The sequence below is a fragment of the Oryza brachyantha genome, chromosome 4 (assembly GCF_000231095.2).
Source record: "Oryza brachyantha chromosome 4, ObraRS2, whole genome shotgun sequence".
Classification (NCBI taxonomy): Eukaryota; Viridiplantae; Streptophyta; class Magnoliopsida; order Poales; family Poaceae; genus Oryza; species Oryza brachyantha.
In genome coordinates this window covers 13,682,699-13,706,744 of record NC_023166.2, presented here as the reverse complement: position 1 = coordinate 13,706,744, position 24,046 = coordinate 13,682,699, and the positions used below count along the sequence as shown (strand labels likewise).

Genomic DNA, 24,046 nt, shown 5'->3' with positions numbered 1-24,046 from the left:
TGCGGCTTTTGGGAGTGGAGTGGCCGAGTGGGAAGTGAGCTAACTGCGGGTCGGTGCGGCGAGGAAAATGGCTGGTACACCGTACGTGTTGTCACGGTCTCGCGGAGCACGGAGGTGTGGAGCCCCGCGCATGTGCCGCGCCGGACGCGGATTCCCTGCGATCCAACGGCGGCCGACGCCGACGCCGACGCCGGGAAATTTACGATGGTAGGCTGCTGGCCACTAAGCGCAAGGTCAATACTCATGGCATAGCTGGTTACTGGCTCTAAAAATTTTCCATACCATCAACAGCTACCTTATAGTTAACTTTATACAGTAAGCTGACTATAAGCTATCATCGATGAAATCGCTCAAATATTTAATATTTGCATGAAAAAATTATCTCTTGTGATCAATACTAGTCGTTATTTTTAGGATAATTTTGTTACACCACAAATGCACATAGTGATTGAAGAGAGGAAGACATACCAAATCGCATGGAGAGAATATCCCACACCAGATCTGATGGGGCTGCTTTGAGGCCCACAAAAAGTGTTTTCTAGAGCTAGCACTGGCTACAAGCTAGCTATAATGCCTCCGAAGCTATCGACGAGCGATATATTAGTCGCTCGCTCCGTTATCTCTCCTTAGTTCTCTCTCCGCCACATATGAATCTGTATGACGTGGTATTTTTATAGCCTGCTGAATCAACCTATTATACCTGCTCTAAGTCCTTCCTTGTTTGCAGAAAGAGTTATGATTCATGATCTATTCAAGACTTTATATTTTAAATAATTATTGTATTGGATTTTGATAAAATGAGAAACATATATCTTTGGGGTTTGAAAGTAGAGGGTATTTTAGTCTTGTTAGTTCTATTTTTGATATATTAAAATGAATCTGTTAGGGATGGAGGGAGTACCGAGAAATTTCGAACTCTACGGAAAATGGGTTATTGTTTGGTTTTAAGAAAAAGATCAAACGGTATATTGCAAATGAAAAAAATAGTTTATGAATAGAAATTTTATATGTGTGTTCTTAGTTATTTAAAGTCAAGTCTATGAAGAAAGAATTTCAAAATCAACTCTAAATTTAAAGCTAAAATTTAAATTTTGACTTGCATAAGTATAAGCGAAAAAAGCAAAGGGTGCAAGTGGTACTCCATATCTGAAAGGTATGTTCCAACACTTTGTTGTCAGCAAAATACACTTTAGCTAACGAACATGTGAAGGAAAATGTAATTGTATTATGTTTGCGTTAATAGTAGGGCAGTGGAAGATAAAAATATTGCATAGTAAGAGCAAGTACAATAAGAGATGTAAATGAGCTCTAAAAATTATCATATTATATTTATGTTTGGTGGAGGAAAGAGAAAAGAAGAGATAGCAAAAGCAGGCTATATATTTATAATCGGTTATAACACGGTTTCCAAGACAACGTATGCGTACGAGAGATAAGCCATACACAATGATATGATATATATTTATATGTACATTTATATAAGTTAGCTTTATGTTAGCTTTTAATGATATGGAATGATTTTATAGCATTTATATAAGTTAGCTTGGGCGTGATGTCATTATAAATTTTACATTGATATACCCTTATCTTTTTTTATTTATTTTATTTACACTAAAAGGCCAAAATTTAAATGTTTAGTCTTAAATTTGAAGTTTATTTATCATTGTAGTTTGTTTTTAAGTCTTTGCTTCTAGATCATTTGTGCTTATGCATACTAAAATTTTATCCATAAATTATTTTTCATTTACACGTAAAAAGGCCAAACAATCTCTAACTGTTATTTCAAGATTTTGAACTAGTGGAGCGTGGGCCACAAATCGACATTTACATAAAGGGGTTTCCACTAAACATGTTGATCTTACTTTGATGCCCTTGCAATCTGTTGTGTTTTGTATTTGGGAGTGAATTTGGGTGCGCTAGTACGTGACTGTGCGTGGAGATGGACCCAACATTTATCCAGTGGATGAGTCATGAGTCCGCGGCGTTAGGTTTAGGTAGGTAAGTAGCAACTTGCTTGCGGCGATAGTTTTGGTTAGGTTTGTGTTCAGTTTGCAAAAAACATCGTACCGGTACGTACGGTCGTACATTTGAAATATTAAACATGATCTAGTTATAAAATAAATTTTATATTTCGTCTGAAAACCGCGAGACGAATCTTTTAAGTCTAATTAATTCATCATTAGCATATGTTGATTATTGTAGCACTTATGGTTAATTACGTCCCAGTTAGGCTCAAAAGATTCATCTCACGATTTCCCCATAACTATATAGTTAGTTTTAATATTCATATATATTTAATGCTTCATTTAGGTGTCCAAACATTTGATGTGATGTTTTTGGAACTAAACATGGTCTTATTCTACCTATAAACAAAACATTTTTTAACGATCAAATAATCAAATAAGTATTTATAGGTAAACCTTTTATACACGTATTTTTTATAAACTTAAACATAGATAAAGATAAAGACCCCGTTCGGTGCCCTGCTTAGATATCTAAGTCCCCTCTTTTTCCGCGCGCACGTTTACCGAACTGCTAAACGATGTTTTTTTGCAAAAATTTTCTATAGAAAAGTTGTTTTAAAAAAAATCAAATTATTATATTTAATTTTTTAATAATTAATTAATCATGTATTAATATATTGCTCCGTTTTAACTAACCCTCCTCCCCATCTCGCCGAACACGGCCAAAGTATGAGAAGAAAATCTAAAATTAACTCACGTTCGTTGCGGCCTGCCCTCATCCGGTCGGTCGGTCCCTCGGTCTGTCAGAACAAGCGTGTTCGTGTGAATCCCGCTCTAGGTCACCACCTCAGCTCCACGATCGTGGTGATCCCGTTTTGGCCTAAGATATTTTTAAGATCGATTTCACATCCTCAATCGTAATGATAATATTATTATAATCACTAACATATAAACTTATAGGAGAGAAAAATATGCATGTCAGTTGGAGAGGATCTCTGTGCCCTTCGGCACTGCACATAATTAGCAAGCACCTACCACATTCTTCGACAATGTTAACTGCTCTAATTTTTTACACGCACTCTTTCTCCCAAACAGCTAAACAATATATTTTTTACAAAAATTTTATATATAAAAAGTTAATTTAAAAAATTATATCAATCTATTTTCCATATTTTTATAGCTAATAAGTGATTAATCGTATACTAATCCACTGTTTTACGTGCCGGTTACTGCAAACAAAAAAAAGACGGCCTAGTAAATGCCTCTAACAGTGGATGGAGGAAGTAATCAATTCAGGGTGTTACGCATGAAGCTTTCCCACCGGTTCACATCTTAAAATTCAGGAAGTTACCATTTCAAAAGAACTCAGGAAGTTACAAGTTGCAATGGTGGCACCAGCCACAGGCAGTTTATAGGAGTTCTGAATCACAATCTTTCAAACAGAAAAAGAATGGAAACGCCGCTTTCGGCCCAACACCACCAAAAAAAACTAGCACCACATAAATCCTAACAAGCTACTCCTATCTCATATCTATCTCGTCGAAGCACAACATACATTCACAAGAATACACAGCATTGACGGGGACGAGGAATTCCACACGGCTGAATATACACACACACATACAAGCTTAGCAATCAACTGAACTGAAGTCCACGGAACATGGAACGCCAATCATTGATCAATTCCCACACCGAGAATGCACTGCCCAAGATGAGTCAGGTATGGTTCTGCCTGTGAGCTGTTACTCAGCGTAGGAACAAGACTTTGGAGCTCTGAATTAAATTCTGCTTCAAATTTCCTGCAGTAAATAGTCCAAGATTGTATCATATAATATCGAACTGATACACTGAAACTAGCACTATGCAAATAGAATGAATAAGAGATGCATACATGATTGACTCTGACATCACAACATTTTCTGATGCTAATTTCAGTTGCTGGCCTCTGTTTTCGGACTTTTTTACTCTTGATCTTGGCATTCTAGATTTTGATGTATTTTCAGGCTTAGCAACATCAATGGATGGTATCAAGAGCTGGATGGATGTGGCATACTGGAGACACAGAGATTTCAGCTTCTCAACTTTCTGCACATGACAAATATACAGATAATAAGAATAAAATAAGCATTGACTCTTCTACAGCATTTCAATGTACAACAAACTAATAATGGCTTCTGAAACAGAGGGGTAAGGGGTAAGACTGCTAGTCACCGGGGATATGCTTAACACAAATCAAGCTAAGGATACACAGCATGGTGAAGACAGAGACTTTCTTATTTACAAGTAAAGAGACAAATCGTCATTTTTACCTTGCAGTCAGATGAGCCTTTACTGGAATGCTAGTGTGGCAAGAAATCTAGTTACAAACTCAATTAATGATTTCAGTGTTTGCGTGTGTCAGATCATGACAATCAACATAGCAGATGGGATTTAACAGATAATGCTCCTGGTTCAAAATTTGACTAAGTTGAAGTTGAAACTTAATACATTAAGTGTTCTAATATTAGGCAGTAGGCACCGCGTGGATGCCCTGATTAGGCATTAGATGGTGCATTAACCGGCTAACTATCCTTGTGGTCTCCTGTGCTGCTATTTTTAAGTGTTCCATTGTCTAAGGTTTATGTAATATGTTCAGTAATGCCTGGAATTCACTAGTCACATTGGACCTAGGCACCGGTCTTGCCGACCCTCTAGCACCTAGCGCCCTATTGAAACCATGGACAGTTACAGTCAACAGGAACCAACAAGAGAAAGAAAGCAATAAGTTTGAAAGGAACAAGAGGTAAAGTTGTTGCTGCACTGGACAAGTGTTCAAAAATTATCCAGCTCAGCAAAAAGGAAATATAAAGTACAGAAGTAACAAACACTAAAAGAGCAAGAAGACAAACCACAAGGAGTTCAGGCAACAATAGCAAGCACTCTTTTAGACACTTCTGCAGGAAGAAGTCATGAATCTGGATGACCTGCAAACAACATCAACAACAAAGGTCATGCACTCCCTTTGCAATACAGCTTTCTCTAACATAATAACTTCGTTAAAACCTCATCTATGCTCCTTGCAGTTTGAAGGCGATCATGCATCAAATGCCAGTTTGGTTCAAGAACCTGATGACCCAAAAGAATCTTTTAGCATTTTTTGCCACCTTTGGTAAGAGTTAGTATGGTAATATGGATGCTTTACCTCAAAGGTTAGATAATGCAAAAGGCTGTTTACAAACTTGAGCATGTTGCGGCAAAGAATTGATGACCGTAGGACTGGTGTTCCTAGGATTTTCACAGATCGAAACCCCTGCTTGAGAACTCTAAATCAGTCAATGAGTAAATAGAAAACAATTAAGCTGATATAATGGGGTGGAGAAAAGGTTATCTCATACCTGTTGAATTTGCCACGCTGTACATAATTGGCGACTAACATGCTTGCAGTGGAACAACAGCCGAAAAATCAACTGGTATTTTGTTAAAGCTTTTCTTGAAATTACAAGAGATAGTGGCCATTGAACCTGAAATATATAGTTTGCATATCATTTCTCTGTCACAAGATAAAACAATGAAAAAAATTATGAAGCAAACTACGAGTAAACCTTGTAGCTAAGGCAGAATGTCTCCAAGCCAGTCACACTTAATGGCATGGGCTGGTCAACATCAGCAGCTGCAAGCTTGTCTGAAGGATATGCACAATCCAAGTCTTTCAGAGTGCTCAATTTCTTAAGGAGGGAACTTCTTTCCTGTTTAAAAATAGACAAAGAGATAGGATGATTAACACAGCACACTACAATAATACAAGACATAATTAATATATTTACCACACAGCAAGTCAAGTCTTCATGACTTGGATCTGAAGCAGCTGCCGTACTTCGCAAAGCGATGTCAACAAGAGACTGCAAAGTAGAACAGACAATTCATTGAAAAGAACATATAATGAAGAATGGTCAGCTTATTGTGACCAGAGCTGCCAAAATCAGTTTCAGCCATGGGCCTATGGCAAGAAACAGACAGAAAATACTGCAGAAAGGATACCTGAAGTTTTTCAACAGATATTTCTTCTGGTTTCTTTGTAAGCTCCTCTCTGGCAATATCCATAAAGTGAACCAAAAAATCACCCTGCGAAACGAGAAAGCAAATTGGAGAACTAGCCCAAGGAAAATAAACACAAATGTTTAAAATAAGTTGGCAGCATGGCATTTATTTCCACTGTTAAGATCATCAACAAAATACCCAGCAAACATGACTTTATGTATTTTAAAAAGTACTGGTGTGAAGTAATAGTACAGGATAGAGTAAATTTTCTCCATACTTGGTCAAGAAGTAGGTAACGCTTCAGGGATCGCAGTTTCCCAATGAGATCATACTACGCAGTAAATAAAACAAAATCAGAAGCCAGGTCATTGAAGATAATGAAATCAAATAGTGCATTTGCTCTGCACAGTTATAACCTTATCTTTCATTAGAGTCAAGAGTTCGCCACTTGCAAAGTCATACGCAGATTTAATGCATTCAAGGTATTGGTGGTTTGAACCAAAGCCCATCAGCTTAGAGTTCTCTGACAAGGAAACCTAAATAAAATGTTTAAGAGAAGAGTGCTCTTATCTATAAAAAACATACTGTATAACATAGCATCTAATTATCAGCCTCGGAAAATAATCGTGCATACCTGAACATTGTGTCCACATTCTCTCATAACATTTAGATACTTTCCTGTGGTTAGTATTGTGGCAGCAACATTAGTAAGGAAACTAGGGATGCCATCTTTTAGACTGTATCTTTGCTGCCAATATTTGGCATCATAATCTTGGGTAAGGCTCTCCTACCAAAATCAAAGAAAGCCTCTGGTTAACTTAAGTAGAAAAACCCAATATTTTAGTCTTCATGAAAATGCAGAAAACAATGGAATTTAAAGTACATAAAAAATTCTAGGTCATCAGGCACCTTCTGCAAGGATTTGTTTTCAGCAATGAAGAATTCACCATAAGGGTCATCTATAACGCCCTCGTAGACCCACCTAAAATGAAGTCCATTAGAAACTGAAATCATCAAAATACAGCACAAGCAAATAAACTTTTGACGTAAATAAGTCTTGACACTAATCCAAATAAGAAAACTGGCAGTTATAAAATGCATGTTAACTTCAACACAAATATAAGAGCTGACAAGTATGCAACACTTGAGAAAGTGTGCTATTTAAAGATGAACTAGACAATAAGTTATGAACATGACAAACCTTTCTAACATCCTAAGATATGCTGCACTTGCACATTCTGTCATCTTCTCCAGTAAGGATCGTACAGCACTATCGCCAGCCATTGCCTTTGCCTACGTTGAAAGGAGTGCAGCAATTCAATACAAGGTTGAAATAGCTAATCATGTGGACAAGGATGAACATCCTACAAAAACTGAATTTTAAGAAACCAGCTATGTACAAGAAATATGTTACACCAATAAGAAAACCAAGTCTGTTCAGCTTGGACTTACAGGACCCTTCTGAACAAGATTCATATTCACTAGACTCTTGTATTTGGAGACAGAGATATACAAAAAGGGAAAAAAAAAACTTGCATTTGCATCTCAGAGGTTAGGCACCTGGCTTTGAAGTAGATTAAGTGTAGCTGAACCACTGGTGTTATTGGAGATAGCTTTCTCAACTAGAACAGTAAGCGCGTTCAATGAACTCATCATCCTCTGCCAAAGAGCACATCAGGACTTTCTGTGCTTAAAATGATAACAAAATCAGGATAAATAGTTAATGCCAATAAGTAGACTCACCTGACAAAAGAACCATAATCCTTGAACTGATAGTCTCCCAAGACGGAACTGATGCTCCAGTTGAGCAACCATTGCCTGATAATCCTGGCAAACAAATAAAACATTGAACTTTATGCCAGATACACATATAAGGACCAACACAGGAAAACATTAGACCTTCTTTTTAAGGTAAAATAATATTTTCATCTACCAATACAATTTATGCAAATGATTCCATATCAGAATAAACAGCTGAACACTAGAACTCATGATTCAGCCATTGCTGTTTCACTCCATAATATGAAGTCACTAGTGTATTCATTTTGCTACCATTTCAAACATAGTAGCCATGACAAATTTAAATGCTCCTTTATCAGAATAGGGAATTTACCAAAAGGAATGCCCTTAACGCTGCAGCTAGAGCATGGTTGACCAGACCATTCTTGAAATGTGATCTGGACTCCACAAAATGGCTTACCAACACAAAATCCTCACATAAGGGAAAAATTCGACGAGTCAATTCCTGCAAAACCCAAAACGTTAACACATCTCCTTATTTATTTACTTATTTATTTGTGGGGGGGATGCATGAACCACTTGCTACATGCCTGGAGTGCAAGGTCCATTGAAGAATCAATCTGGAAGACAACATATCCCTCCTTTCCACGTACTCTCTTAATCGAAATATATCGCCCCTCAATACCCACAAGAGCTGATAGCAAATCATCAATAACCAAAAGCTCCTGCAGTAAGAACAGATGAAGTTGCAGTGTTCAGTTGTATGTGAAAGCTCCATTACTTCAGATGATTTTAACAATGTGCACATGAAGATATTGAGGTATTGAGCTCCATAGAATAGCTTTTTAAAACAACATTGTGAAAATGCAGCTATTTGGTGACATTAATGATTAATCACTCACATTAAAACATAAGGTCAGAGTTATGTAACATAAACTGTTCTATCATTTGAAACTATCTTCTGGCTTAACACCGTTACATAATACATATCGTTTTCTGAAATCAAGGAAATAGACAGTCCCAAAAATCAAAATCCAATACCCAGTAACATTTCCAGCACTAATTGTAATTCAGACTCTAATCAGCACCAGAGTACAGCTCCTGTACATGTGGAGAGAAAAAATACATGATAAATAATTCCTTAGTAACCCAAACCATTGAACTCGAATTATAAGCTCAGAACCAGGACCAAACCCTAGCATCGGTTCATTAGAAGAAAAAATAGTCGCTCGAAGTCAATTAAGCCGGCTGAACATTCTAAAAACACAAACTACCGGTACCTGCACTGAGACGGCGTACGATCCAATGACACTCCCAGCGCCGCCACCGCCGCCGCGGCTGCAGATTCAAACAACTCATCAGAAACCACCTGTGCCCACTGCCAACAAAACCACAAGGCAAGCATCTGAACCGCACAAATTTAACCAGCTAATTAATTACCTAAAGGAGTCGAGGGAGTAAGGCTTGGATCCGGTCATCTGCGCCGCCGCAGCCAACTTGGCTTCCTGCGATATAGCGGGAAGCAGGTGACTAGGTGAGGCGGAGGCGGCAATGGGGAGAGCCCGGTCGGACGAGGAGCCAAAGAGGAAGCGGCCATATGAGGGGCGTACCTGGTGGAAGCGGCCGGTGAGGTACGGGCGCTCCAGATTCCAGTGAGGGGTCGCCGGCGCGGGATCCATTTCGAGGCGAGGCGAGGCGGAGGCGGGGTGGGTGGGGGGGGGGGGGGGGGAGCCGGGGAGGGAGCAGTGTGGAAGAAGGGTGGTGGACGGGGACGACGGGGGGAGGCGGACGGAACGGAGCGACGGAGCCAATCGAATCAGGGCCGTTGGTTCAAAACGAACGGGATCATCGAGCCCAGCAGGCCTGAGCGCTCGAAAGTATAAACGCGAATGTGAACCGTCGAGGGCTCGTTTTCGCATTTTTGCACTTTTCTGGTTTTCTTTTTTTTTTTTCATAATGTAGTCTACATTTTTTCTTACATTGTCAATGCTCTTACCTTTTATAGAGCAAAATAGTTTTTAAACTTGAGAGAGGACTGCTCATAAAAGCATACCCAACAGCTGATCTAAATTTGATCATCTATATCTTTATTTGGGTGATCATCTATACTAGTTACATCCTTCATATCTCTTTGTACTCCACTAGATCATCCATGTATGACATCTTCTATATCTCTTTAGAGGATGGAGAGAGATCATCCAAATATAAATGTTCTCTCTTCTAATATGGATGACATCTAAAAGTAGATTATAGAATAGCCGTTCTGTTGGAGCTCAATTTGTAGTCTTCATGCTCTATTTTTAGGATAAAAGATAGGATAGATGAGTTGATGTGGATGCTCTAACTCCTTTAATAGCTGTTATCATCAACCGTGCTCTTATGTGGCATCGTTATCTCCTCCTGGTTGTTAGATAATGTCGAGCATAGATAATCTCAACCCTTTTATATTTTAGGATGTTCGGTCGTACGTCTTAAATTATCAAGTCAGACTTTAACCATGCTACATATTCTTAGTTCGTTGTTTGACTGATGCCACTGTTCTGAATAGCCATACTTTCAACCTATGTAACCCCACGTGTCAATAGCATAATTTATTAGCTAAACTTATTTAAGGTGTGGTCATCATTTTGTTAGTCACACTTTTATAAACCACATTTTGTCTAATATGAGCTTTGGCAAAGTTAGTCATCAACCAAACAAAATATTTTTAACTTTTTTTTCTTATCGTAGTGTATCGTATCAATGAGAAACAATTGTGTTAGATTGTTTCCTTTTATGTACATTTCTTTAGTTGACCGTGAGTTTATTATTATTATTTGGAATGATTACATTACCCCTTGCACATACATAAGTCCTATCTCAAAAGGCATAATTCTCACATTGAAAATAATTTTAGCTCCAAGACACTGAAAGGGATAGAATTACCTAACACCAATTTCAAATATCAAATTTTAAATCATGAAATAAACCATAATTAAGTGTGATGAAATGTTAAACCACAGTAATAATATCATCTCCCTCTCCCCATGGAATTATCTTCGAAATGTTTGAAGTTGATTTTATATAAATGCATCTTTCGGTTCCTATGAAGAGGATATAAAATGGTGATTTCTGTGATTTTTCCTCTTGAATTTTCATCAATTGTGATTACAAAACATTTAGAAAATGTAGATTTTGATTACCAATTTACGGGTCAAGCAACTTTGTCCCATTAATCCCTTTACAACTTTTTTTTGCATTTATAAAAATGGTAATCATGTTTTCAAAACAGGGCAACACTTACGTATGAGCAATGGGAATATATGGGTTGTTCGGTTCATGACCAAACTTTGGTATGCCACGTGTCAGGCACTCTACGTTTGCTAATTGTAGCAAACATACTTTTTCAATTCATTGGCCCATAATAGGCTTGTTTTTTAACCAAACCTTGCTGCACTTGTATTATAACAGCCCGTATATTATACTCCTTCCGTTTCGTAATATAAGATATTTGACTTTTTTGCTTGCAATATTTGACCATTCGTCTTATTCAAAAAATTATGAAAATATCATTTATTTTGCTTATTACTTACTTTATTATCGAAAAACTTTAAGCACGACTTGTTATTTTTTATATTTGTAATAAATTTTTGAATAAACGAATGGTCAAACGTTACAATAAAAAAAAGTCAAACATTTTATATTATAAAACGGAGGTAGTATTACATTGTTGTGTACGTATGATTGTTAGACGGACGAACATTAGTCGAATCGGACGCATTATGACGGATAAAAAATAACTTGAATTGAATCTTTACGATGACAGAAATAATTTTAATCGTGTGTTAATACGTAGTTCCGTTGTACATGTCGCCGGAGGAGGGTTTCCAAACCCCACACACACACACACACTTTAGCCACTCAAACTTATATACATGAATTTTAGACGTATAAACTTTAAGCATACAATTTTTAGGCATATAAACTTTATATATACAAACTTTAGATGTATAAACTTGCACACACGCATATATATAAAATCTTTATATATATAAATTTATACGTGCAAAACTTTATAAAAAGACACTGTTTTGAAAAGTAAAAAAATTAAAAAAAAATCACCCTGGCAATGCCACGCACACACATTACCCTTTTCGTTAGCCAACAGCGCGGCCTTTTTTTTGGGCCCAGGGCCCAGGCCCAAACACAACCCCCAAGCGAGGAGGCCGCGAGAGCGCACTCCTCAGATAACATAGAGAATAGGAGGAGGGAAAAAACGAGGGCGACTGGGATCCGAAAAAACTTGAGGGGAAAATCTGGTTCTCAAATCTCAAGTCTCAACGCACTGCATCTCCTCTATCGCATACAGCCATCCCCCCTCCCTCCCTCCTCAGTTCTCACCCCCCCAGTCCCCTCGCGAAACCCTAACTACCTCCTCCCTCCCCCCCATCCCTTCGGGTAGATCCTCGCGAGGCCCCTCTCGGCTGGGGCGGCGCCGGGCGCGCCCCTCCGCTGGCCCCGCTGATGGCGTCGGACGGCGCGCAGATGGAGGTGGAGCGGCGGCTCCGCGACATCGGCGCCCGCTTCGACTCGCTCCCGGGCGACAACGAGGAGCTTCTCAGGTTAATCGAGGTGAGCGCTCCCGTCCTGACCCTCCATTTTTTTTCTTCCTTGCGTCGTTCTTCTCTAGATTGGCGTGGAGATTGGAGTCTGGTGTGGCGTCGCATGCTAGGATTTATTTGTTGTTACATGGATGTGAAGTTCATATCCTTGCTGTTTGCTCATTTGGTTTGGGATTGTATAGATAGATTAATTTTTTTATTATTTGGGTAGAAACTTAGAATTTCTCTTTCGTTTTTGCAGGAGGCAGAAACCTGGTTGTCCAGGGTTGACCAGTCGCCGCCCGAGAGCATGCACAAGGCTCTTCGTCCCACAATGAGCGCGTTGATTAACAAAGAGTTACTGGATCACAGTGACCCCGATGTAAAGCTTGCTGTTGCCTCCTGTTTAACGGAGGTTACCAGGATCACCGCTCCAGAGGCTCCCTATGATGATGACGTGATGAAGGTACCGTCTTCTTGTTGGCACGGAATTGTTGTGCCTGCCTGTATCTATCGTTGCCACTAGCTTTGTCGCAGCATGTATCGTTACAGAATTGTTGTGCCTGCTTGTACTGACCCTGGCCACTTGCTTTATTGCAGGATGTATTTACCAGAGTTATTGAGGCCTTTGAAAAGTTGGATGATATGGAAAGCCCCTCCTATGCAAGGAGGGTTGCGATGCTTGAAACTGTTGCAAAGGTCCGGAGTTGTGTCCTGATGTTAGATCTTGACTGCGACGATCTGATACGGGACATGTTTCACCACTTCTTCAGAACCATATCGTGCGTATCTTCTTTTACTGGTTAATTTCTAATCATATTTTCTCCATGTTGAGTATGCCAATTCATTTGGGTTCTCAAAGGGTTATGTGGTTCTTGATAGACTTGGAAGATGCCCAATTCTTATTGTGCTGCTCGAGTTAGAACTGCATTTTGCTATTGTGCTGACTGGTTCAGATTACTTTTCAGGGAAACATTCTGTAATGTTATGGCTTGTCGATATGCTTGGATGCTGTTGCATTGCATTTTTTTATATGTTAAATTTTGCCAAAGAGTTGCAAAATTCCATCACCCAAGTTTTTGTTTTAAAACTGAGGAGCTGTTGTGCTTGTGCCAGTGTAAAAAGTAAAATACAATGACAAAATCTGTCATGAAGTCCTTTTAATCCTTTGTTGCCCTCTTATCTGTTTGTTTAGAACTTGCTAATTTCTGCTTTTCTCTTAACATAATAATGTGCAAAAGCGCACATGATGATTTGGGTGCCAACAAGTTTATACAGTTCACGTATTATTTGCTTTGACATGAGAATGCATAAAGTCAGAACAGTTCTTATCTGTTTTCCTTTGTGTATTTGCTTTATGTCTATGTACATGACTGTGCCCTGTGTATGCTCTATTATTTCTTTTAAATCATTTCTTTATCCTATAATTCATTACCTTCTAATATTTTTTTCCAGCCATACTCATCAAGAGAATGTCATCACCTCCATGGAAACTGTGATGAAGTTTGTAATTGATGAGAGCGAGGATGTACATCCAGATATGCCATCCTGCCTGCTTCAAGATCTAGCATCTTACCTTTTGAAGAGTGTTAAAAAGGAAGAAAAAGTAATTCCCATTCTCTTAGTATATTTCTTGTTTATGGCCCGTATGATCATCACTAATTTTGCAAATTTGCACTGTAGGAAACCCTTCCAGCATCATTTGGACTTGCAGAGAAGGTAATTGATATGTGTCATGAAAAGTTAAAGCCAGTGTTTATTCCCTTACTTCGGGGCACTCCCTTAGATGAGTACAGCAAAGTTGTTACATCATTGTTCGAAGATGTTTTAGATGCTGGAGTAGCCGACAGTGCTGATGCTCCTGGAAAGGACACGGTCAGTTAAATTACTAACATGTTTCATTTTTGATTGTATAATTAGGTTTGCTGACCTTAGTGCATTTTTTTTTTTGCATTCACAATGTATTTTCAGATATTGTCATGGACACATCATTTTAATTTAAATCTCAGTTTGTATGTGCCATTCTTTCTAGAATAAAATGTATGTGAAATTTAAAACGTTAGGCTGCCCTTCAAAGGGAATAACTAGAACTCGAATCCTGGAATTCTCTCTTAGCGATTGATCGTTATATTAACTGAAATAGTATCTATGGTGAAATATCAAGCAGTGGTTTTGGGATTAATTATGTTTCTTGGCATTATTCAAAGATATGGGGACATTGAGGATATGTTTGATTATATATTATATGTTTTGTGTTTCTGGTAGAGTCAATAGCATGGTCCATGACCTGGTGCATTGATATCAATTGTGTGATCTATAATTGTTTGTAGCGTGAAACTTTGAATTCTCTCAATCTAATATTGTACTGGCCATCATTCTTGTTCTGATATGTCGATAGTTTATTTCAGCCAGCTGACTACTAAATCTTGTGATGCAGGTGGCTGACAAAAAATCATCTCTTAAGTTAATTTCGGATAAGTCACCTCAGGTACGTTACCATTGCTACCGATATTCAATCCAGAGTTCTTGAAGGTGAGATAGGTATCACAATGAACATATTTTATTCCTCAGGAATCTTCTAAGTCAGATCAAGATGCCAATTGCCCTGGAAAAGACAGAACTCCAAACAATACTTCCACATCGGTGGTAAGCAATGGTGGTGCTTTAGTAGACAGGGTCAAGTCTCCAAATGGACCATCTTCTTCTGATAAGAATCTTGAACTGCCTTCTGATGACAAGCAGGCAAAAGACTCTGATGATTTGGTTTCTGGTGCTAAAGAAGTACAGGAACCAATCACCACTGAGCCTGAAAAACCAAAACCATCTGATCATAATTTAAAGAAAAGTCATAAACTTGATTCTTCCACTGATTCTGAAGTGGCCGATCATTCTAAGGCTGTTAACAGCAATGAGGATATTTTAGCCTCCGGGGAGTTATCCCCAGAGAGAAATGATGGTGATAATAAGCTGCCATCAGAGACTGAAAACAGAACTGCTGATGACAAATCAAAACCTGTTGATGACACACCTATGGTCAAGGCAAAGCGAGGCCGTCCTGCTGTACCAAAGTTGCAGGAGAAGAAGACTGCTGGAAAAGGCAAAGAATCAAGTTTAGAGTCTAAAAAGGCTGACACAGTTAGCAATTCTGGTGGAAGGACTACAAGGCGATTGGCTAAAGATGATACCAAGTCTTCGTCAAAAAAGACTGGTGAGGGGGAATCTTCGAAGAAGCAGCAGAAGGAAAATTCGAAAGTGCAGGAAGATACCTCACCTGATGACGGCACTGATGAGGATCTCAGTTTAAAGGTAGTTTCTTTGTCACCACAATAGATGACTTGAGATTTTGCTTTGGACATAGGTCATGCATTAATATTACTAGCTGAAGTGTGGATTTCTGCTTTATGCAGTCATAGTTTTATATCCGTGTGACTCACTGTTCTAAGGTTTCTGGGAGCAGTGTTATTTAGAAATAGTGGAACCTCAAAGCATTTTATGTTCTTCAAAACTATAACCTGTTGACATTGTTTGATGACTATCATACTAATCTATCTTTTCTCCTTTTAACAAAGTTCTATAAGTTCCCAATTGGTTTTGGTAACCTGCCACCAACTATTTTCTTGTTACCGTGAGAGTCCATAGAGCTTTATCTGCATTTGGCATTTGGTATATATCTGATGGGTTTGTATTGAAATATGTGTGCATTGTATGATGATTGGCCACAATGACTTTTATCATAAGAGAGTGCAGGACATCGTGTCCCCCAAGGCTTCAATCAAGACGGGTAAAAACAAGGGCCAGCCAGGTGACAGTGCGGGTTCAAAAAGGAAGCGTGTACAGGAAGCTGAAGAGGTGCATACTTAATTGCTGAATAGCCTTGTTGCAACCTGATTTCTGTTTCAATTGGTAAAGCTTTTTCCCTGCTTTCATCAGACTCCCCAGCCCAAGAAGAACACAATTCTAGATGGAAGTCTTATTGGCTCAAGAATCAAAGTATGGTGGCCTGATGACAAAAAGTAAGTGCTATAACCATTATATATGTTTCTTAAATGTAGTAGTTTGTTAAGATTGTGTTTGAAGGCTCTTCAGTCTTCAGTACCATTGCTGCATTGGTTCGCTGATATTTTCATATTTTCGAGTATTATTTTCAAAATAAAGTCCATGATCTAGATGGACTTGGGACATTTTATTGCAGACATTGGTTCAGTTGCATTATTCATTACTTTCTTCCAATGTTTCTGAATCTGCTTTTTGGTTGCTCATTCAACCTTTTGTTTAATGATATATGTATGCCAATTATTCCTTCTGGATTGAATTTCACACCTATATTTATCTATCTTGGTCTCCTCACTTTCTTTTGCTAGAATATGTGGTTTGTTGGTGGCGTGCTGTTTGCCTGTTCTGAATCTGCTTCTTTCTCTTCAGGTTCTATAAAGGTGTTGTTAAATCATTTGATGTTACTTCAAAAAAGCACAAGGTGCGTATTTGGAATGAACTCTGACATGTGCCCTTTTTGCTGTTCAAAGCAGTACCCGTTCTAGAATTTGTTTTGTGGGGCTCAGTTTCATCTGTCTACCTACATTTTTTATGCACACAGGTTGTGTATGATGATGGTGACATTGAACGATTACAGCTTAAGAAAGAAAAATGGGAATTTCTTGATGAGGTATGTCTATGCAGGTTAAGACCTTCATATATCCTCTTTTATCACTTTCTAATTCATCTGCTACCTGCAGGGTCAAGACAATAATCCTGATGCATCTTCTGATATGTATGTAAATAAATATTCTACTTAGCAACTTCGATATCTCTTAAATTTTGATGACTTCCTTAGTTACGTCAGTACTAAAACCATTTATATGATTTGGATATCCATTCCTTTAACCCTGTAGTCTCGTTATCTCATATATGTCTTGATATGGGTTGAAGATGCTTGGCAATGCTTCTTAAATGGGTCAGCAAAGGCAAAATAGGTTGCTCTAGCATGAATGACCTTGATTTTCTGAGTTTTAAGTTATGGTTGATTGGATTGTCCCCAGCATCCGTTATCTCCAATTTTTGTTTGCTCATTGTAGCTTTACTGTTTATGGCTGGGAATTCCAACTGTAATCACAAAATTTATTTATTCACATTGTTGCATGCACATTCATACTGCTGGCAGATATTACCTGTCGCTCCATTTTTTTTCATCATAAGCTATTATCCTTTATTAGAAGGTTTTGTTTTTCAATGTATTTGAGTTATTGATCATTTTAACCAGGCCACGTGGCAGAAGAGGTAGAGTCAGTTCGGGTGAGCAAACAAAGCAAGGAAAAGAAACACCCAGCAGGTCCTTAAGATATGGATGTGCCATGTTTATGCACCCTGCATGCAACCACTTATCTAAAACTGTTGTCTTGTTTCGTATGCAGTGGGAAGCAACTTGGCACTGATGGGACCGATCCTCCCAAGAAAAGAGGACGCCCAAAAGCTGTGCGTTCCGGCAATAGTTCGCCAAATGATGACAGTCCGTTGAGTTCAACCAGACTGAAGGGGAAAAATGCAGAAAAAGATGAAGATGTACCGAAGACACCTAAAACTGGCAGTACCCTCAAGAATGAAGGTGGAAGATCATCTCGACCCACTGGCAATACAAAGGATGGCCTGCTAAAGTCAAGCACCAAGGATGAGACTGGTAGCACTAAAAGTGCAAACAAATCGAAAAATGTTACTGGCAGCAAACACAAGGATTCAAAGGAAGCTAAATCCAGTGAATCAAATCCAAAAGGTGCAAGCACTGCCAAATCTGCTGATAGGTCCAAGACAAACGGTCTTTCAACCAAAAGAAAGCAAAAGGAGAAAGAAGTCGAGTCATCTGAAGAGGAAGAGGTGTCTGCTAAAATTTCTACTGGAAAGAAGCGCAGAAGGAAGGCTCATAACTGATTGCTCTGGTCTGTGCAGTTCTTCCAATGGGTATTTGTGAGACGCAGTCAAGGTTTTTGGTATGAGCAACCTAGCTTGTAGTATATGGCTTCCAATCCTTGGCTGGTTGCGGGTTGCCTGCTCAGTCTTGTCCTGATCGACCCTCACGAAACAACTGGTAGTTGTAGCAGTTGCAGTGGTAGTTGTAATGTAGGTGTTACTTTTTTTCCCCCTTGTGGTCAGCTGTGCATGCCTCTAGCAAATGTGGATTTCATGCTTGCTGTGTTTCCATCCTAATTAGATTGTATTTTGTGCTGGAGATATTTGAGACGTCAATTTTGCAGCAAGAATGAATGGAGAAATGTGGAAGTTCATATCACCGTCCTCTTTCTGCATTCTTACACAAACAAATCCCCTGATCGACCTCATGGTTTTGCAGTTTGCACCTATTTCACCAGATTTCTTAGTCCTTCGCAAATTCTCTTAGGCTCCCATTGCAACGAGTGAATTATAAAACATATGAATGAAGATTTTGGTATGCCCGTTCGAATACACTAGGAAAAAAAAGAATGAGTTAGGACAAAGGTAATTGAGTGAGAGATACGACAGGAAAATTTCAATAGGTTAGAGCTCTACAAATTGGATGAGAGATGAGACAAATTTCTAAGAGGTTAGACTTTTTTTAAACTTTTCTCCAAAATCTACATATGTTGACATTCTAAGGAATTTCATAGACTTTGGAAAGCTCTAATTCTTTATTCCAAATAAACAAAAAGAAAGTTTATGCTAGCATTGGATCCCAAAAAAATCCCTTCGTAAATCCTTCGTTTTGAGTGATGCACTTTTTTGCTGTATACCAAACAAAAGGACTCATTTGGAACATATAAATTTTACATGATTTAATTTGAAACATTCCAACTCCCCTTAATTTTTACGCATATCCTCCAAAACTGAATAAGCCCTAAAGCCTGCACTGACTAGTGTGTAGACTTCCTACGTCTATGTGCGTGTAAGAGTTTCGCATTGACTTAATTAAACTTTCCGTAAGATTGTCCTCATCTTTTTTGCTTTTTGCCTAAAAAAACCTAAACGACGTATTTACAAACAAAAAATACTTTATGAGTAAAACTTTTAAATTTTTTGAATTTTAGAACTTATATTTAGAGGATTTTTTATTATAGTTTATTTTTCTAGTATTACTTTTAGACCATTAAAATATTTTTGAATTTGTAATAAATTGTTTCTTTTATGCTTAATTTAAGCATGACAACGAGGGTTAACAAAGCTGCTGGCTGTTACTTCTACGCTATGCACACAGCACACCGTCTATGCGCTAGTGCTGCAAGCTGATGACATCGCTTGTTTTCTTAACCTCTTTTCTCGTCGCTTTCTGAATTTCAGGGATGTTCTGAAGCTGTCCACCTTTACTCCCAATCCCCCCGTTAAAGAAAACATTTATTGAAAATATATTTGGATAATCGAATTTACCGATCACAGGACAGTTTTTATTGGTTTGTTGTGTGAATATATAAGTATGAGTATATGGTTCGCCAACGGTGGCGAGCTGACCACGGCACCAAACCACCAGGCACCAACTGCTTAAATTAGCCCTGTCAGCATTGACCATGTCTGTAGACGCTCGTATTTGCTACTCCACTGTAGTACAAACATTCTAAATGCAGATATGTGAAAGGCGTGTCCTGAGCTTCTGCATAGCATGTAATATGCAGTGACATGGCGAGTAGCCCCATCCTTCAGTACCCGAGATTCATGTCCAGCTCGGACTCAAGCGCGCCCAGCGAAGCTCCCCGTCCCCTGCAGAGGGAACGCATGGCTCGGCAGGCTTTCTGCAAAAGCAATCAAACTTTTTGTCAGAGAAACAACTTTTTTGTCAGAGAAGGAAGAGGCGAGCAAGCTACCTTGCCTCCGCCGGGACGGGCGCCGAGAGCTTGCCGCCGGGACGGGCCGCCGTCGAGCCGGGCCCCCCGACCGGCGCCGGCCGCCGCGGAGTCGATCTGCGTCGTCGCGAGCGCCGCCGGCCGCTGCGCCGTCGACCCGTCGCCGCCGGGACGCGCCATGCGAGCTTCGCCGGTCGCCACGCCGTCGATCCGGGCCGCCCCTACCGCCGTCGGCCGCCACGCCGTCGACCCGTCGCCGTTGCGTCATCGATCCGGGCCACCCCAACCGCCGTCGGCCGCCGCGCCGTCGTTCCGAGCCGCCCCAACCACCGCCGGCTGCCGCGCTGTAGATCTGGGCCGCCCCGACCACCGCCGGCCGCCGCGCCGTCAATCCACGCCGTCGCGAGCGCCGCCGGCCGCCGCGCCGTCGATCCGCGCCGTCGACCCGTCGCTGCCGACGTCGCCCGCCACCCCAATGCCGCCTCCGCCGGAGCCACAACCGAGAGAGAGGATAGATCGGGAGAGTTGGAGAGAGAGGGGAGAAGACAGTAAAAAGAGAGAGGGGGAGAAGACAGTGAAAAGTAAAGTGGTGGGACCTACGTGTATCTTATGCATAGCTTTGTCCTACGTAGCATCTCATTTTTCATTTTTTCTAGGACAGCGACTTGCACACGGGCACTTTTCCCGTGTGTGTGAGTGTGCGTCCACGTCGTCGCAGCGCCGGGGATCTCCATTCCGTTGTGCTCTCCACCGCTGCAGAATCCTGCACCGAAAAGGCCCCAACAACCGGAAGAGACCAAGCTCGCCGGAGTCGCCGCGCCATTTCCAGCCACGATCCCGACAAGGCCCTACCTTAAACGCAGGAGCAGGAAGAGAGCCGAAAGCAGGTCAACACAACGATTAAAAAAAACCGCGCGAGGGAGCGCAACGAGGCAGGAAAGATTCTGCCTCCCGTACTAGCGAACACGAGATGATTGGTCATTGGCGACGCCAAAAGCTGACCTGACCCTTCCGGTATGCCCGCTGCATCCTCTCGTCGGTCCGATGATGTGCCTGCCTCGCGCGCTAGTCGCTGGCCGTTGCATCTAACGTACCTGAGCAAGCCTATTTCACAGGTAAGCGTAGCACGACAGTTTTTCGGCAATTTTTCGACGATTTCTTTTTCCCTGTGTGATCGAATGATTGGGAGAGAAAAAAAAAAAGTTCATTAGAGCGACCATTTCCTCCGTGCAAATTCCGTCGTCACGTCAAAGCAACATCACCGGTCGTCGGCTCGTCGCTGCCTGTCTCCCCCGTCCGCTCCGTCCCGTCACTGGCGCGCGCTGCGTGCGTGCTTACATAATACTAACCCGACCCGACCCGCTTCTCGCCTTCGCCCACCCAATTCCCCCCCACCCGAATGCGGCGCGGGATCGATCCGAGGCTGGAGGGGGTGATGCCGTGATGGTGTGGTGGTGATCGGTTGCTGGCGGCGGTGGCGGAGGAGGAGATGGGGGGCGGGCGGGTGCGGTTCAACGTGGGCGGGCAGGTGTTCGAGACGACGACCACCACGCTCGGCAACGCCGGCAGGGAGTCGATGCTAGGGGCGCTGATGGACTCGTCGTGGAACATGGCCCCTACCGGCGGCGGGGGAGGGGGAGGTGGTGGTGGTGGAGGGGGAGGAGGAGGAGTGCCGGAGTATTTCATCGACCGGAATCCGGCGTGCTTCGCGGTGCTGCTCGACCTGCTCCGCACGGGGAGCCTCCACGTGCCGCCGCAGCTCCCCGAGAAGTTGCTCTACCGGGAGGCGCTCTACTACGGCCTCCTCGACCACGTCCGCGCCGCGCGCTGGGGAGCGTTCGATGGCGACCGCCTTCGCCACGCGGCCTCGGTGCCAGGGCGCGCACCGGGGGACGGCACGGCTATCCGCGCCGCGCCCGACGGGGGTTGCTGCGTCGCGCACGGGGGCGCCGTGCACGTGTACAACTGGATGCTCGACGAGCGACGCCCGGTGTCGCTCGACCACTCGCAGGTCAACGACGTGGCGTACCTCGACGAGTCCACGCTCCTGATCGCCGCGCGCGAGCGACTTGGGAAGTGCGACGGCGGCATGGCCGCGTTCTCCGCCGTCTCCGGCGACCTGCAACACCGCTTCCGCGTCGTGCACGACCGCCAGGCCAAGTCCTTCACCGCCGGTGCGCTGGCGTTCGACCAGGACTCGACCATCTTCGCCAGCTGCAAGGGCAGGTTCAACGAGTACGGCATCGGCCTCTGGGATCGCGCCACCGGCGAGCAGACCAACTTCTTCTACGAGCCGCCGGGCTGCGCCTTGGGCGATGCCGACAAGCTCCAATGGCTGGACACCACCAACGCGCTCATGGTGGCTACTCTGTTCCCCAAGACTGACAACTGTTTCATCGGCCTGCTCGATTTCCGGGACAAGAACGTGGTCTGGTCGTGGTCCGACGCCGGCATAGCCGCGTCGCTCGACGACAAGCGCGTGCTTCACGCCATCGCCATGGAGGACGAGCGGTCAGTCTGCGTGATCAACCAGTACGACGACCTCGGGTTCCTCGACCTGAGGAGCAACGCCGGCGGCGTGCGGTGGAGCTCCCGGAGCAAGTTCATGAACCGGAAGGTGCCCAGCGAGGAGAGCTGCTACCCGAAGCTCGCCACGCACGGCGGGCAGCTCTTCTCGTCGATGAACGACAGCATCTCCGTCTTCAGTGGCCCCGAGTGCGTCCTGACGTCGACGCTGAGGAGGAGCCACGGCGGCGCCATTTGCGATTTCTCCATCGGAGGCGATCGGCTCTTCGCCCTGCACAACGAAGAGAATGTGTTCGACGTTTGGGAGACGCCGCCGCCGCCGATCATTTGACCTCCGGTGGACTGCACTCTGCGGCCTGCTGAAGTTTGTTATTTGTCACTTCCTTTGTATCTTCATCTTGTCATTCTTATGCAACTTGCAAATGCTCACTCAATAGAAGGAAACAAAGAAACATAGTGATTTAGTGCAAAGATTACTCACACAATACACTGTAACCCAACTTAATAACTGGAGAGTACCTGAATTTCCTTTCTAACAGAGACAAAAGATGCATATTCTAGTGCATTCCAGGGCAATTGCCTTTGGGGCTTTTGGCATCTTGTACTGAATTCTCCTGCCTTTCTACTGCTTCATATTTTACAGGGCACATAGGGACGCATCACGCATTGCTGGTGTCAGCGTCAGATGTTGCTCTGTCAAAATCATTGTCCGTTGATTCTCAAGTAACTATGTGAATGATTAAGCACCGACAGATCTTTCGTTCTGCACTTAATGAGTAGGTCCCATATCACCATATTGAACTGAGCTCTTCCTAAGATGCCTGTGTCTTCATACTGAAGTATGGGGGCAGAATTCAGTAGTTCAGTGCCTTGTTTTATCTCTGTCTTGCAGCATATTGCTTGTGCTTCTACCTGTTCACAAGTCTACTGATTTCTCTTAGAACAGTTTTCCTTATCTTCTAAAGACATCATTACCTTTCCTTATTGATAAACCAAATTAAGATGAAGCGTTCTCTATTTGAGGATATAAACCATACGTGGTGTTTGAGAGAGTTAAAAAAAATGAAGGATTATCTGGTTTTTTATGGCTATTCAAGGATATAAACGATTGGATTAACTATTACTACAACGTAAAAATCTTACTTTCAAAAAGATCATACGAGGTACTTTTAGCACGAAACAAAACGTCTAGTAACTTGGAAAATGTGAGCACAAAAATCAATCCCTCGTAGGATAAGAAAGTTGCCTATTGTACTACTGACAGATTGATGCTGTACTGCTCTGTTCTTCATGAGAAGTCCAGATTCATCAGTGATTGGTAGTGGCAGCCGCATTACCGGCTAGCAATTGCGGCAACTCAGGCTGAGCCAATACAGGGGTAAGTGGGTGAGCTTTTGCTTTTGGCGGTTGGTACTACTTATGT

The 24,046-nt window shown here is 41.9% G+C and overlaps 3 protein-coding genes across 7 annotated transcripts; 2 read left to right on the top strand and 1 right to left on the bottom strand.

Moving 5' to 3' along the window:
- Positions 1-3,263: 3,263 nt before the first annotated feature.
- Positions 3,264-9,428, bottom strand: LOC102699585 (gamma-tubulin complex component 2). Of its 3 annotated transcripts, XM_015836698.2 has the most exons (21): positions 9,332-9,428; positions 9,162-9,226; positions 9,002-9,059; positions 8,312-8,446; positions 8,095-8,226; positions 7,725-7,808; positions 7,542-7,640; positions 7,183-7,274; positions 6,891-6,963; positions 6,616-6,768; positions 6,398-6,517; positions 6,259-6,312; positions 5,982-6,065; positions 5,768-5,842; positions 5,546-5,689; positions 5,339-5,464; positions 5,146-5,253; positions 5,007-5,069; positions 4,853-4,927; positions 3,856-4,049; positions 3,264-3,763 (listed from the first exon to the last, which is right to left on the bottom strand). In XM_015836698.2, the coding sequence occupies exons 1-21, from the start codon at positions 9,398-9,400 to the stop codon at positions 3,637-3,639; spliced, it is 2,130 nt and encodes a 709-aa protein (XP_015692184.1). In that variant the 5' UTR covers positions 9,401-9,428; the 3' UTR covers positions 3,264-3,636. The 3 variants fall into 3 exon arrangements, 2 of the variants coding, with proteins under 2 accessions (XP_015692184.1, XP_006653571.1); XM_006653508.3 differs by having other exon boundaries at positions 9,162-9,428; XR_005811574.1 differs by lacking the exons at positions 3,264-3,763; positions 3,856-4,049 and having other exon boundaries at positions 4,899-4,927; positions 5,146-5,266; positions 9,162-9,428.
- A 2,641-nt stretch (positions 9,429-12,069) lies between these two features.
- LOC102699306 (E3 ubiquitin-protein ligase RBBP6) lies at positions 12,070-18,578 on the top strand. Of its 3 annotated transcripts, XM_040523058.1 has the most exons (15): positions 12,125-12,332; positions 12,564-12,767; positions 12,902-13,083; positions 13,757-13,907; positions 13,985-14,176; positions 14,739-14,789; positions 14,873-14,947; positions 15,044-15,607; positions 16,040-16,150; positions 16,232-16,314; positions 16,724-16,775; positions 16,896-16,964; positions 17,035-17,069; positions 17,559-17,627; positions 17,710-18,578. In XM_040523058.1, exons 1-15 carry the CDS (start codon positions 12,225-12,227, stop codon positions 18,218-18,220), a joined length of 2,457 nt encoding a protein of 818 aa, XP_040378992.1. In that variant the 5' UTR covers positions 12,125-12,224; the 3' UTR covers positions 18,221-18,578. The 3 variants fall into 3 exon arrangements, with proteins under 3 accessions (XP_015691513.2, XP_040378991.1, XP_040378992.1); XM_015836027.2 differs by having other exon boundaries at positions 12,070-12,332; positions 14,873-15,607; positions 16,049-16,150; XM_040523057.1 differs by having other exon boundaries at positions 12,124-12,332; positions 14,873-15,607.
- Positions 18,579-21,269: 2,691 nt separating this feature from the next.
- LOC102722854 (BTB/POZ domain-containing protein At2g24240-like) lies at positions 21,270-23,592 on the top strand. Its single transcript, XM_006653507.3, has one exon. It carries the CDS (start codon positions 21,587-21,589, stop codon positions 22,952-22,954), a length of 1,368 nt encoding a protein of 455 aa, XP_006653570.2. The 5' UTR covers positions 21,270-21,586; the 3' UTR covers positions 22,955-23,592.
- Positions 23,593-24,046: the final 454 nt, after the last annotated feature.